The sequence below is a fragment of the Stigmatopora argus genome, chromosome 15, assembly GCF_051989625.1.
Source record: "Stigmatopora argus isolate UIUO_Sarg chromosome 15, RoL_Sarg_1.0, whole genome shotgun sequence".
In the NCBI taxonomy this organism is placed as follows: domain Eukaryota; kingdom Metazoa; phylum Chordata; class Actinopteri; order Syngnathiformes; family Syngnathidae; genus Stigmatopora; species Stigmatopora argus.
In genome coordinates, this window is record NC_135401.1 from 15,312,633 (window position 1) to 15,327,032 (window position 14,400).

General features: G+C 41.1%; 1 protein-coding gene across 1 annotated transcript in view; it reads right to left on the reverse strand.

The window, feature by feature from the left end:
* Nucleotides 1-420: 420 nt before the first annotated feature.
* tbpl2 (TATA box binding protein like 2) overlaps nt 421-14,400 on the reverse strand; it is a 46,590-nt gene continuing 32,610 nt past the window's right edge. Inside the window, exons 7-8 of the mRNA XM_077620829.1 lie at nt 808-902; nt 421-745 (exon numbers count right to left, since the gene is read on the reverse strand). Coding sequence (XP_077476955.1) covers nt 669-745; nt 808-902 — 172 coding nt within the window. The 3' untranslated portion in view covers nt 421-668. The remainder of the gene's footprint in view (nt 746-807; nt 903-14,400) is intronic.

Consider the following 14,400-nt stretch of genomic DNA (forward strand, 5'->3'; position numbering starts at 1 on the left):
AATGTCAGTTACTGTGCTAAAAAAAGAGATTTCTAACAGTAGGGTTGATAATGATGATGACTTGATTGCCTCTACTTGCCACTGCTGGGAAGGGCAAGGGGAAAGGGTCTTGCATGCCTGGCTTACTCGATGCTTGTCACAAAGCACTAAAGCTTTTTGTCAGATTGGAAGGATTGCAGTGAGCTTTCATTTCTCTAAGTGGCAATAGTGAATCCTCTTAAAATATGAGGAAATCCATCTACCTGACATGCTTAATGATAGAGGAGCACAACATTGGTTTAATTATACACTACACTTGACGACTGTAAAGGGCATCAATGGCACCGAAACATAATTATTCACTGCCAGCACAAATTTTGAAAGTGATTTCCTTTTTGGATGCCTTGCATGTTATTGCATTTTGATTTGAGAGTTCTGGTATCAATTTATTGTCCAATTTTATTTCCTACTTACAACAAAAATAAGTAAATGGGTACACAAATATTCTAGAAAGCAATGTTCCAAAAAATGAAAACAAGCTCTACATGTCAGGATATTTTTACATAGCAGAAGAGGCAAAGAGTTTAAGTTGAACCTCTTCTCGTTGGTGAATATCTAAATGACCTACCATTCAAAAAATAACAGACAGCAAATCTTTGCAAATAAACAGGAAGTGTCATCTTCAATCCTCACTGCTTCCGAAAGTCTTTCAAGATGGGGTAGATGTTCTCAAAGGCTTCATCGATCTCACCTCGTTCTTTGGCACCTGTTGTGGTGTGACTATATGATTGACAGCCAATTAAACGAGCAGAGAGAACATCCGCTTACCTGTCAGAACAACTTTTCCTGATACAAAAATGAGTAGAACCATGCGAGGTTTCACCATCCGGTAGACGAGGCCCGGAAACAATTCAGGTTCATAACTATGCAGTCACAAAAACAACAACATTAGTGGGAACACAACTTTAAAAAACCCAAACTTTTTTTTATAACTTAATATATTGAAGAGAAATATTTGTTATAGTCATGTGTATTCTTTCATTGCTTTCAAATAAGTAGGTTTTTAGTTGTTTCCTGGTTTGGAGACAGGACATCTGTGGTTTTTAGAGTGCTTTGTCTTTTACAGAGCTAATTCAATCATCTCGGTAGGGATGCCGAAGAGAGGAATGGTGGCTTTGTTCCTGACTGTCGAGATAGGCAGGGGCGAATCACACCTTTGGTCCCAAACTAGTCTCCTTGTCTGGGGAAGGCTTGTCAGAGACAGGCCTTTTGTTAACAGTTGCAAAAACCAAGTTGTGAATTGGCACGAACGTTTGTGACGGATCCTGTAATAAGCAAAAATGCATTGGCGAATTTGCTAACGTTGGTCTCATTGTTTTTAAGTACTAACGTCGGATTGACGTTTGTGACAGATCCTGTAATGATCAAAGTACGCATTAGCGGATTTGATAACGTTGGTAAAATTGTTTTTAAGTACTAATGTGGAATTGACGTTTTTGATGCTTCCTGTAATATGCAAAGAACGCATTGGCGGATTGGTTGCTAAAATTGTTTTTAAGTAATAACGTGGGATTGACTTTTGTGGTGCATCCCATAATACCAGAGAAGGCATTGGCAGATTTGTTATTTTTATTATTAGTTGTTATTATTTTTATAATTAGTTGTTGTTTGTTAATAGCGTTAATCACAAAAATAATACGTACATGGAATTTGTGGGTCACACTTTGTGTTTGGAAAGAGTTCCTGTAAACTGCGTGTGTTTGTTAATTATTTTGTGTGTTATTTTGTATTGTAGAGAGCAGTGGCGGGCCGTCAGGGCCTTCAAGGCCTTCTCTGCTGGCCTAAGAAATATCTGAATCATATTATATTTTGTCCATCAATACTTATTATTCCAAATGGTCTGTTAGCTTCCTTTCATTGCTTTCCCCCCTGGTTGCACTGCTTCCAGATGTGTGTTTTCATATTGAAGCATTTAACCAATCACATTTCAGCCATTATTTGTTGCCAGATCAGATCTGCCTCAAAGCCTTCACAATCAGTTCTTGCGGGCTCTGCTGCATTAAACTAGACTGTTGCTTTTAACCAATCAGATTTCGAGTTGGCAACCCCACAATGATTTTTCATAGGCGTTAGCATTTTGCTGGCTGGGACATGTCATTGCTTTCACAAACTATGATTGGCTAGTAGGCGGGCCAAAGCAGCCAGAGATCGCAAACTCCACCCACATGGCCGACAGTGGCAAAAACAAATGGCTTCTGTTGCAGATTTCTCTCACAAAGCTATTTTCCAGACGGACTTTTACAGAAAAAAAATGGACATCATTAAGAAAGGGCGGTCAACTCCAAAGCTAGCAAGCCTGTTACAGCCGGGAAAATGGTGTGTGCGGCACTTTCAGTGTGCTAACTTAGCTCCACAAGCAAATAGTATATTGTTGTTTTGATTTAAAGCCATTTTCAAAACGGACTATGCCAGAAATATGACGGGACAGGCTCGACTTTCATCATTAGCTTCGATGGCGATAGGAAAGAAGGAAGAAAGAAAGGAGGATGGATATTGTGTAAAAAGGATTTTTGGTGAGTAAAATATATATTCCTAAGTAATATTTCAATTGTGGGCCAAGTTCTGATATCTGAAAAGCTCCAGTGTTTGTATTTAATCACAAAATGCTGCTAGGAAGTGGATTTTACCCCAGTTTAATTTTTGGCGTTTCACCATTGACGTCCATCACTGTCTTTTCCCGGGAAAAATCACCCCCCTGGCCTGGTTGTAATGTCTCAAAAGCTCCAGTATTTGTATTCAATCAATAAATGATGCGAGGAAGTGGATTTTACCTAATTTTAGTATTTTAGTGCATTTTTTGTCATTTCACGTATGGACGTATCGACGTTCATCGCTGTCTTTTTACCGGGGAAATGATACTCCAGGCCCGGTTCTGATGTCTAAAAAGCTCCAGTATTTGTATTTAATCAATAAATACTGTTTTCGGCTGGATTTTACCCCATTTTCGGGCAATGTTTGCCAGTACGCCATTGACGTTCATCGCTGTCTTTTCCCGGGAAAATCACCCCCTGGCCTGGTTTTGATGTCTGAAAAGCTCCAGTATTTGTATTTAATCATGAAATGCTGTTAGGAAGTGGATTTTACCCCATTTTTGTACATTAATTTATTGATTATTTTTTTATGTGTTGCAGCTGTAGCTGCAGTAGAGGTTTTATAGCCATAAAATAGTTTTTGAGGCTTGGATTGATACGTTGAAGGCGCTACCAGAAAATGCACCACCCGCCACTGGTAGAGAGTGACAATTGATATATTGCATGTCTGAAAGTTTGTGAGAGTCATATTTAAGGTGACAAAATGGATGGTGAGTTTGCTCATCATTTGGGTGCGATTGAGTGGACTGAAATGATGGAAAGTAAGGAAACAGTCAAAGTTCAGTTAGGCATGGCCTGTGGAGCTCGTAGAGGTAGGATAGGAAGCAAGAAAAGACAGAAAGACAGGAAAATTGGAAAAATAATTGACTTTGTGGTTAATTTACAAAAGAGAGTGATTTTGCCGCAAAATAAGCGTTGTGTAGATTTGATAATAGTCCGACTAATAGTTGTGTCAGTTGGATTGAAGCAGAGTAGAATCTTCTCACAGGCAAGGTGTCAGTTTGGAAGAGAGAAAAAACATTGGGAATTAGTGCGGCCTAATTGTCATTTGTTGGTCAGAATGCTTGTAGCTTCTAGGCAACACATTTCAAAAAACTAAACTCGAGTCAAAATGGCGAAGGAAATCACACGCCAACTTGTCCTCCACCCCACGGTGAGAGAGATTCCTTTATAACACCTCATTTTGCCATACAGGGGCGCTACCAATTGGAGGAGGAGGAGAGCAGCTATACGGGGGCTGACAGGCCCTCGGGTGATCCTAAATGCGCTCTGGGGCCTCGAGTGGCTACTGTCAGAATTTACCCTAAACTGCCATTAAGGCAAAGCCTAAACAAAAGTGGGAATTCCAAGGTGTTTCCATTTACTGCTGATGACATAAATATAATAAGATCCAAACAGGAAAAAATACCTAAAACTATAAATGAACAAAAACAAAGACAAATGGTGAAATTTGACTCAGAAACACCTCATCCAGCAGATGATTTGCCAGAGGGTTTACATCAGGGGTCTCAAACTCAATTTACCTGGGGGCCGCTAGAGGCCGAGTCTGGGTGAGACTGGGCCGCATCAGGATTTCCACAAGAAAAGCGCTGATAAAACATTCCAACGTTATCAAATATCTTTATTTTTTAACAACAAATAATGAATTAAATAAATTAACTTAAAGATGAATAAAAATAAATCAATCAGTAATACAAAAATAAAATAATAATAATGAGCATACAGTAGATATACACTGGCTGGCTAAGTAGAGAAAATGAATTATTTTTATTCCGTTTCAAATGTCTGTATTAACAGCTCTTTAACCTATAACTTTCTGAACTTGAATGGAACATGAACATGAAATATTCTGAACACGGCTTCTCTTGCCTACTCCTTGCTGCTAGAGACCTGGCAGCGCTTCTTCTCACATAGCTGAGTCACTTTTGGCTTGAGGGAGGAAGCAGTGGAGACCCTCAGTAGAGCTTGAAGATGCTCATCAGTAAGTCTGGACCTGTACTTGGACTTATTGAAGTTCAAGGTGGAGAAGAGCTTCTCACACAAGTATGTGCTCCCAAAAAGGCACATGGTCCGCTTGAACATTCGGGAAAGTTCAGGGAAGCTGGGGGTCAACTCTCTCAAAAATTGCCCAAGCTTGTCTGCTTCTCCACTCACCTCCCTGAACTTGGCTTTGAGTGCAGAGTTGCACTGCAGGTCAATGAGCTCCATTTGAAGCTCAGGAGGGGCATCTTGCACATCAAAGGAGAAGGGGTCCGCAAAAATTTGAAATGTGGCTTTGTGTATCTTGAAGTCTGCAAATCTGTGATCAAATTCCTCCTGTAGCTTAAAAATGGCCTCAACATACTTCTAACCACTGATTGGTGTGCCTGCATCCACGAGAGCTTTGCATGCTGGGGAATGGCAAAGGTTTGTCTGAGAGAGCTGGGCTTTCCATAACACAAGTTTAGTGCAGAATGCTGTCATGTTGTCATAGGCAGCACTGACAAGTTGCCCCTGGCCTTGTAGCTTCTTGTTCAGTACATTAAGCTCATGTGTGATATCAACAAGAAAAGCCAAGTCCATGAGCCATTTGGGATCACTTAGCACAGGAACAGCAACCCCGTCTATCTCCATGAAGTCTTTTACTTCTGCTCTCAACTCAAAAAATCTCTTCAACACGTTTCCCCTGCTGAGCCAATGTACCTCAGTGAAGTAGAGCACATCCCCATATTCGGACACAGCTGGTGAAATATTTCCTTAGCGTTGTCTGGCCATGCATTGGAATTACTGTGAGCAACTCCTCCATTACTTCAAAATTGTCATCAACACCACGGACATATATTGCGAGCTGGGTAGTGTCTGTGATGTCTGTGGTCTCATCAAGAGCCACTGAATATACACTGAAACATTGTGCTTTCTCACACAGTTGATCATAAATGTCACTTGACAGGTGAGAAATGCGCTCTGCCACGGTGTTGGCAGAAAGGCTGATGTGGTTGAACAGACTTTTCTTTTCTGGACAGACAATATGTGCAGCCTGTAATATGCACTTTTTGATAAATTCACCTTCTGTGAATGGCTTTCCTGCTTTAGCAATCAACTCACAAACGGCGTAGCTAGCTTCGACTGCAGCATCACTGTCTTTGGTAGCCTTCTTGAAGAAATCCTGTTCCCTCAGAAGACATGTTTTAAGACTGGCAACCTGGTTGGCTCTCTCATCTCCCTGGTATTTTTCGTACTCCTCAGCATGTCTCGTAGTATAATGACGTTTCAAATTTTATTCCTTGTGCACCGCAACTTTTTCAGTGCAAATGAGACACGTCGGGGTGCCCCTGTGTTCAACAAAGAAATATTCCACTCCCCACTTTTCTTGAAACTGTCTGTGCTCATCACCGACCTTTCTCTTCACGGCAGGCTTTGAAAGAGACATCTCTGGGGCTCTGTAATATGTTTTTCCACTTGGAATGAGTCTCGGGTTGATCTTTCACTTTCAGTCGCGCGGGTTTGTGGCGCATGCGCACTTCCGCTCTCCGTTTCTCCGTTTCACTCGCGGAGATGGCTACAGACACTGACACAGGCTGGATCACGGATCATAGCGCCTCATTCAGTTCTATGCTGAGAGCAGCGGAGGAGTGTGCGGGCCGAGCGGAGTGATCGGCCTCATGGCTTCTCCTCCGCCCAGCTGATTGGAGGAATGAATGGTTCATTCAGCTCCGAACACAACAAGTGTCATTCATATCAATCTTGCGGGCCGCAGGAACATTAATCTTTCATATTAAGACGGGGGCCGCAAATTATCGTCCCGAGGGCCGCAGTTGGCCCGCGGGCCGCGAGTTTGAGACCCCTGGTTTACATGAACAAATTATTAAATTAAAAGACGTAGCTAAAGATGTAGACCTGTCCGAAATTGATGACATCACAAAAGACGTGATTCAAATTACTAAACTCCAGGGCACATAAATTGCTGAATGAGATTGCTAATGTTACCCCTGACATTCAAATATGGGCATTACAATGGTCCAAGGCTTCCTCTCTGCTCGAGACCATCCATAAAAAATAAGAGATCTTTCTGATAAATGTTGTCAAGATCTACTCTTAGAGCTAATGCCACTGAGGGAATTGGGGGTAGAATAGGTTGTTTATAAACCCTACCCTATTGCCGATATTACAGCATTGGTTGGTTTGCTGCCACCCATTTCACAACGGGGAGCTATTTGGTATCGTAAACTTTTGGATATTTCAGGTGGACAATCATGGGCGACGGGAGATTATCAGAGCTGCCAACCTCTGTCGACCCTATTTAAGGAGTACCCCTGTCCTGTTTCCAGAGTATTTCCGGAGTGAATGCGATTCACGCAAAATCCATATAAAATGTAAAAAATAATAAGCGTGGGACCATTTAAATCAAACTTTTATCATCATATTTTTACATTTATTAAAATATTGTTTTTGCAAACTATTGAAAAAGTACAGAATAATGAAAATAAGTTTATCTTTGTGTTTGGGTCCTTCTAACGCCATCATCAAATTCGCTGACGACACCACTGTGGTCGGACTCATCTCAGGAGGGGATGAGTCGGCCTACAGAGACGAGGTCAACAAATTGTCTTCGTGGTGCTCGGTGAACAATCTCACACTGAACACAACGAAAACTAAAGAAATAATCCTGGACTTTCGCAAACATGGCACAGATCTGGCCCCACTCCTCATAAATGGAGTATGTGTAGACAGGGTCTAGTCCTTTAAATTCCTGGGGGTCCAAGTCACGGATAAGCTCTCATGGTCTACAAACATCACGGCAGTAGTGAAGAAGGCTCAGAAACGACTCCATTTCCTCAGGGTACTTAGGAAGAACAACTTGGGCACCAAGCTTCTGATAACCTTCTATAGAACCACAGTAGAGAGCATCCTGGCATACTGCATCACAGTGTGGTACGCTGGAAGCACGGCGGCAGACAAAAAGGCCATGCAGAAAGTGATTAACACTGCCCAGAGGATTGTCGGCTGCTCTCTGCCCTCACTGGAAGACATTGCCAGCCCTCGTTACCTCAGCAGAGCCAGGAACATCATAGGGGACCCTTACCACCCTGGTCACAATCTGTTCCAGCTGCTGCCCTCTGGCAGACGCTATAGGTCCAACAAAGCACGGACAAATAGGCTTAAGGACAGTTTTTTCCCCACATCCATCAGAACTCTAAATTTGCGGTAACACAACACACATTCCCTTCTGAGGTAATATGAAAAGATGTTTGGGTGGTGATCTGCCTCCTACTAGCTGACTGAAGGTAAGTGAAAGACAGTGAGAGGTAAGCGACCTGTATCCATAACAGCAGAATGCCAAATTACAAGTCCGTGACTATCACTTATTTAGGTCTTTTGCCGAGTAAACGCAGCTTATGGAGAAGCACCACCAATTTCGTCACACGCAGTTTCTGGGTGTGATGACAAGCAGGCTTTTTGTTGTTGATAATGACGACAGGGCCTATGTCCGATTATTATTATTGTTATGTGTCACGCTGAAGTTGCAATTGCATGTTCTGCAATGCGAAAATGTCTGTCCTTTTGGAGACGGCTTCAACATGGGATATTTCGTCGAATACAAATGTTGGAGTAATCATTATTATAAATGTGTTTGCAATGAATATAAAGCCTTATAATATACATGCTTACTATATTAATCAATATATTTGCTTATTAGGAATAGTAATGCTCATCCTAAATGTGTAACTATATTAAACAATATATATATATGTGTTGATCGCTTTCAACGAAGACAAACGCTTACGCCAAGGTCGCTCTCCAGGACAGCTGGGTCCAGCGAGAGATACAAGTTCGCAATGAAGATCTGTGAAGGACGCTTAAATTGTTGTTGGTTCAGCGAATGGCTATCAAGCATATTGTTTTAATTTGTGACGCTAGTTTGACGCTAGGTTTGCTTGATTATGGAATTGTTTTGTTTCTTGCTTACGCAATTGGATCGATTACTCGCATATTGTTTTAATTTGTGACGCTAGGTTGACGCTTGGTTTGCTTGATTATGGAATTGTTTTGTTTCTTGCTTACGCAAATGGAATCGATAACCTTGTAATTGTTTTGATTTGAAGCCTTAAATGGGCAGGACATAATGCCGCTCTTTAGAATAATCTTGGTCGGCCGAGCGGTCCGGATGTATTCTCTTCTTGCAAGAATTAAATGGTGAGATGTGACTACAGATGCCTTTTTTATTGAAAGCTGAATTGGAAAAACCTAAGGATAAACCTACAATTGGATGAACCTAACATTTGGTCCTTCGAGCCTGTGGTCAAGATACCGAAGCAGAATCCAGGTCGCTTCCGTTCGATATCTGGAAAGACCGTGCACGGCGCTTAAATACCCTTTTCCGGGCTGGATAACTCGAAGGAGCGCCTGGGTTCTCGACGGTTTCGACGACTAACCCTCTGAAAGAGACATCTGGGGTCATATCTGGTAAGTCCACGTGAATGTCTGCGTTTGTTGACGGGTTCCAAATGCGTGAAGGGGCATTGCACGTGAGGTCCATTTTTTTAAATGAGACTCGCGTCCAGGGGACTGCGACACGCGTCCAGGGGACTGCGTTAAAAACCCTGGGTATACTAGTCGCTGCCAGGTAAAAAGAGACAGAGCTGGAGTCTATAAAACTAGGGGCAGTTCGGGGTGTCCTGTGCCGTGGTCCGGAAAGGTACAAATATAACTCTGACAGTATATCAAGCTAGGGTATACATTTGTGTTGCGTGTGTTGCGTGTGTTACGTGTTGCGTGTGTTACGTGTGTCCTTCCGCGGAAAAGAAATTTGCTAACTGATAACTGAGTGCACGCAAGCTCCATCCAAAGATGGGCAACTCGAATAAAAAAGCGGCTAGCGACGACGATCCAAAACAGCGTCTGCCGTGTAGAGATTGGAAGTTTGTTGAAAATCAAAGCGCTACAAGGGTTAAACACCTAAATTAATGGATAAACAAATATGGGTTTGCTGGCCAGCTTAAATATGCATGAAATATTAAAACCTGCAGGATAAAATACGCACTAAGCATAGAAGTAATCTATATATAATATGTGAAGGGAGAACAAGCGACACGGCTTGTTCCACAGATACTAATTATTGTTTTTGATGACGAGGCGGGGAAAGGCAAAACGTGCTGTTTTGTATATGATAGCGGTCCTCGGCTGGTTGATAGGAGCGAGGCGATGGGCTGTTTTATTCTAAAAACAAGACAGGCCTGCTCAAAATGATTTGAATGAGGATGTTGAGCTAAATTTTAAACCAGAGATCACATTCTTTGTGAATGAATTCAATTGGAATTTTTTGTATGATGCTGAAAGTTGTAAAACGGCAATTAAAATGGTTATTTCCAAGTGCTAGGCATGCTTTGTTAATAGTAACTAAATGTACTGTCAATGTACTGGAATGAAATGGCTTATTGTGGCTTATCCTGGTTTCGTTCCCGTCTGCTAGCGGGAATATTTTGGTTAACAGAAATACAAAACGGCAAATTAAATGTTTAGCGGGCTTGCCAAAACTGCGTTTTTGTCATATTCTAAACTTGCCAAATAATGCGTTGATTGCGGGGGAAGCGCTCTGTTTTGGTGCGGCTGATTTGACGGTGTTGACATCATAATACAGTATAGTATGCGCGCGGACCGCACAAGCGACTAAAATTTTTGGGGGACCCCTTCCGTGGAGAATATTACAATAATTGGCCTTGGGGGTGCTGAAGCAAACTTGAGGGCAGAAATGGGTTTTGCTATGATATAGTTGTGCTTGCAGCATATTGTGATTATGGGGTCTTGGCAAACTATGGTGATATAGTTGGATATCGGGAGAGTAATTAATTTGGTGTAATTAATTTAGTCTTCTCTAAAAAGCGTTGTAATTGTACACAGGAGGTGAAACATTGTGCGCAGAAAGAAAAAGAGGTCGCTTAGGAATGTCAACATTGATAAGCTGCTTCTGCAGCGAGCGTGAAGGTCACAGTCAGCGGCTAAGGGCGCGCTTCCGTTTAAACATTTCAGAATAAGAACAATCATGGTCTGCAAGGGATGCAGGGTTCCGCAATTATCTTCGCATTTATTTTTGGGATTTAATCAGAAATGTCTTTCGAGGTGATAGAAAATCTGTTTGGCAAAGATTGATTTGGTAAAAGCTTTGGAATTGGGAATAATACTATTATTATCATTTTATTTTTTGTTTTGTGAAGTTCAAAGGGCTCTTGATTGAAGAGAGCTAGTTTTGGAGGATAAAACGATATTATTACAGTTTTTGAATGGTTGGTTTGTTCAAAATACTTCAATATAGGTGATTGGCTGGTTAAAGAAAAATGAATGGAATTTTTTTTTGTTTTTACAATATTATGGCGTATTGGTTACAATTTGTGGGTTCTTTATTAAGCATTGAAAATTGTAATTAGGAAATGCCTAGTAAAAGGTTGATTTATCTAATTTAATTATTGTAGATTTTCCTTGTGGTAACGGAGAGCTATAAGAAATAGCTCTTATCTTAAGTAAACATAGTATGGGGTGATTTACAAATTATTTTTTAGGTACTAAGAGTTATTTGGTTGTTAAAGAGATCAGACATGAATTTAACAATGCAGAAATGGCATGAGAAATTTCGTGGCATTCGTCCAAATTATTAGGTAAATTGAACCTGGCTGGGGTAGATAAGATAATTGGTTAAGGATAGGCATAGTTTCCCTAGAAGAAACATGGAGCGTCTTTCAGTGCACAAATACGTTCCCTGTTTGACCTAGAGGGGGATATGCTTTGGTATAGGTCATATTGATGACTATTGGGACGTTACTGCCTATTGCTTTAGGGGCATACAAATTAAGAATTTAGCCAAAACTTACTGCATTGCAATTATGGGGTTAATACACCTAAATGTTACGGTGATAACGATTGGCAATAACAAGCTTAGATAAAGGGGAATATCTACAACAAATTCTGGTAGGGCCTTCCATGGTGTGAAACAAGTGAAATAATGTCTATGTTTTAGAAATAACATCTCCAAATTATAAAATATCAACCTTGGAGAAATGCTTTAAGTAGAACCTGGGGGACTAAACAAAAACAAAAGACTTATCTGGGAGGGCTGCCATTTTGAGTCATGGTAGATTTCATGCCTCAAAAAAAGGGGGAGGTTATATATATTCAATCTATATGCAGATATATGGCAAAAACACGGGTGATTCCCCCTTATGTCAAGCTACAAAAGCTACATATCCATTTCAAAGGATACACATGGATTTTATAGAATATGTGTGGTACATAACAGTCCTAAAACAGATTGGGGAAACCTTGTTGCAGAAACTGGTCTAGATTGGCAAGCTTGGATGACACACCCGTGCGAAAAAACCATCAGGCCTTCGATAAAATTAAACCATACGGTGGGGGCATTACAAATCATTATTCAGACTGACAAATTAACTTGTGGATCCTTGTCTGACGTTTTTCCTAAGTCCATGGGCAGGTGGAGAAGACTCTTTTTACAAAAAATCTACAATTGTGTCTCAACAACAATGTCTATGGAGACGGTAAGAAAGTCGTCAGAGATGGAAACACCCGGATCCGCCATAGTAAAATTAAAACAGCCAACGGAGATATCCCTCTCTTCTTGGATTTGCCATAAAATAAATAACGAACATATAATAAAAAAGGGGGGAATGTTGGGTTCATTCTGGGATGTTACTATATGTTCATTTGGAATTTATGGAATAAAGCTGAAAGGAAGTTTTATTAAGGGGATCATGTGCAAATTTATAATATAGGGGGGAATGTTGGAGTAATCATTATTATAAATGTGTTTGCAATGAATATAAAGCCTTATAATATACATGCTTACTATATTAATCAATATATTTGCTTATTAGGAATAGTAATGCTCATCCTAAATGTGTAACTATATTAAACAATATATATATATGTGTTGATCGCTTTCAACGAAGACAAACGCTTACGCCAAGGTCGCTCTCCAGGACAGCTGGGTCCAGCGAGAGATACAAGTTCGCAATGAAGATCTGTGAAGGACGCTTAAATTGTTGTTGGTTCAGCGAATGGCTATCAAGCATATTGTTTTAATTTGTGACGCTAGTTTGACGCTAGGTTTGCTTGATTATGGAATTGTTTTGTTTCTTGCTTACGCAATTGGATCGATTACTCGCATATTGTTTTAATTTGTGACGCTAGGTTGACGCTTGGTTTGCTTGATTATGGAATTGTTTTGTTTCTTGCTTACGCAAATGGAATCGATAACCTTGTAATTGTTTTGATTTGAAGCCTTAAATGGGCAGGACATAATGCCGCTCTTTAGAATAATCTTGGTCGGCCGAGCGGTCCGGATGTATTCTCTTCTTGCAAGAATTAAATGGTGAGATGTGACTACAGATGCCTTTTTTATTGAAAGCTGAATTGGAAAAACCTAAGGATAAACCTACAATTGGATGAACCTAACAACAAACCAATAAACTTCTGCGAGTGTATTATCAACTAACTTTTAAATTGAAGCCTGAATATGGTCCGACAACTTATTTGAATAATTGTCTTGAGGCATGGGCTAATAAAGCGGGCCAGTACCCTACCTCTAATGCTGGCTCACAGGCCCTTTTTAGATAAGCTGTTTTACAGGGTTATGAAGAAGTTCGTAAAGCCATGATAAATTCATCCACTTTGCTAACAACAGAGGACCCAACTTGGCATCGTCATTTCTTGTTTTATGTTCAGCCGTCTTGTGATCAACGTAAGGATGAGCAGAACAAGATTGCTAAATTGTGGACAGAACTTACATACTACATATGCAAGTGCAAGAAGCAAAAGAACATCTTCCGCTGGCTATAAGAAAGATACATTTGATGAAGCCAACAATCAAATGTATGTTATGATTCCTTCAAAAGGTCAGCCATCACCTTCACTTCTGCCTCAGTTCCAGGCTCCAGACTATCAACCAGGTCCTTCTCAGTATAAGGACAAACGACTCCGATGAGGGACGGATGGGGTACTGTTTTGTGTGGAGATCCTAATCACCGGGTTCCGGACTGTCCACATCGCTTTCATCAGGATAAAATCCAAGGTGCACCTGCCCAGCAGTCATGCAGTCGTAGCAGTCTGATAGGTGGACAGCTCCCACAAGTACCTCCATTTCTAGGGGCTGGACAGTTTCGGCAAGCAGCACAAGTTTCACCAGGTAGTCAGTTCCCCAACATGTCTTTGGGGTCAGCACCAAGTCAATAGTGGTGCCCGGAAATGGATGGTGAGGGGCCCGCCTCACCAAAGTTCAAGTGCTGGGACAGGACTTTGATATGATCATTGGTACGCTGCTTCCCTAAGATCCCAAACAGTGAACTCGGACGGCTTTTCGGGAAGAACTCTGGCCTCACCTATGACAGTATGTTCCCGCTAGTTTTGCCTGGGTTTTCTCCGGGTATTTTGGTTTCTTCCCACATCCCAAAGACAAGTATGGTTGGCTAGTTGAACACTAAATTGCCTCTAGATATTGTTGTGAGCATAAATGGTTGTCCATCTCAATGTGCCCTGCGTTTGGCTGGCAACCAATTCAGGGAGTCCCCTGCCTGGTGCCCGCAGTTAGTTGCGATAGGCTCCAGCAAGTGACCCTTGTGGGGAAAAGCAGTATAGAAACTGAATGAATGAATGATTTTAGCAGATTTTTGTCCTGAGATTTTTTTGTTTCATACTCAGAACCTTTCTGAAACTAAATACTCAGACAAATATTATTTTTGAAGGAAGTAGTCATTCATTTGGGCATAAATCTTACTTAAAATAT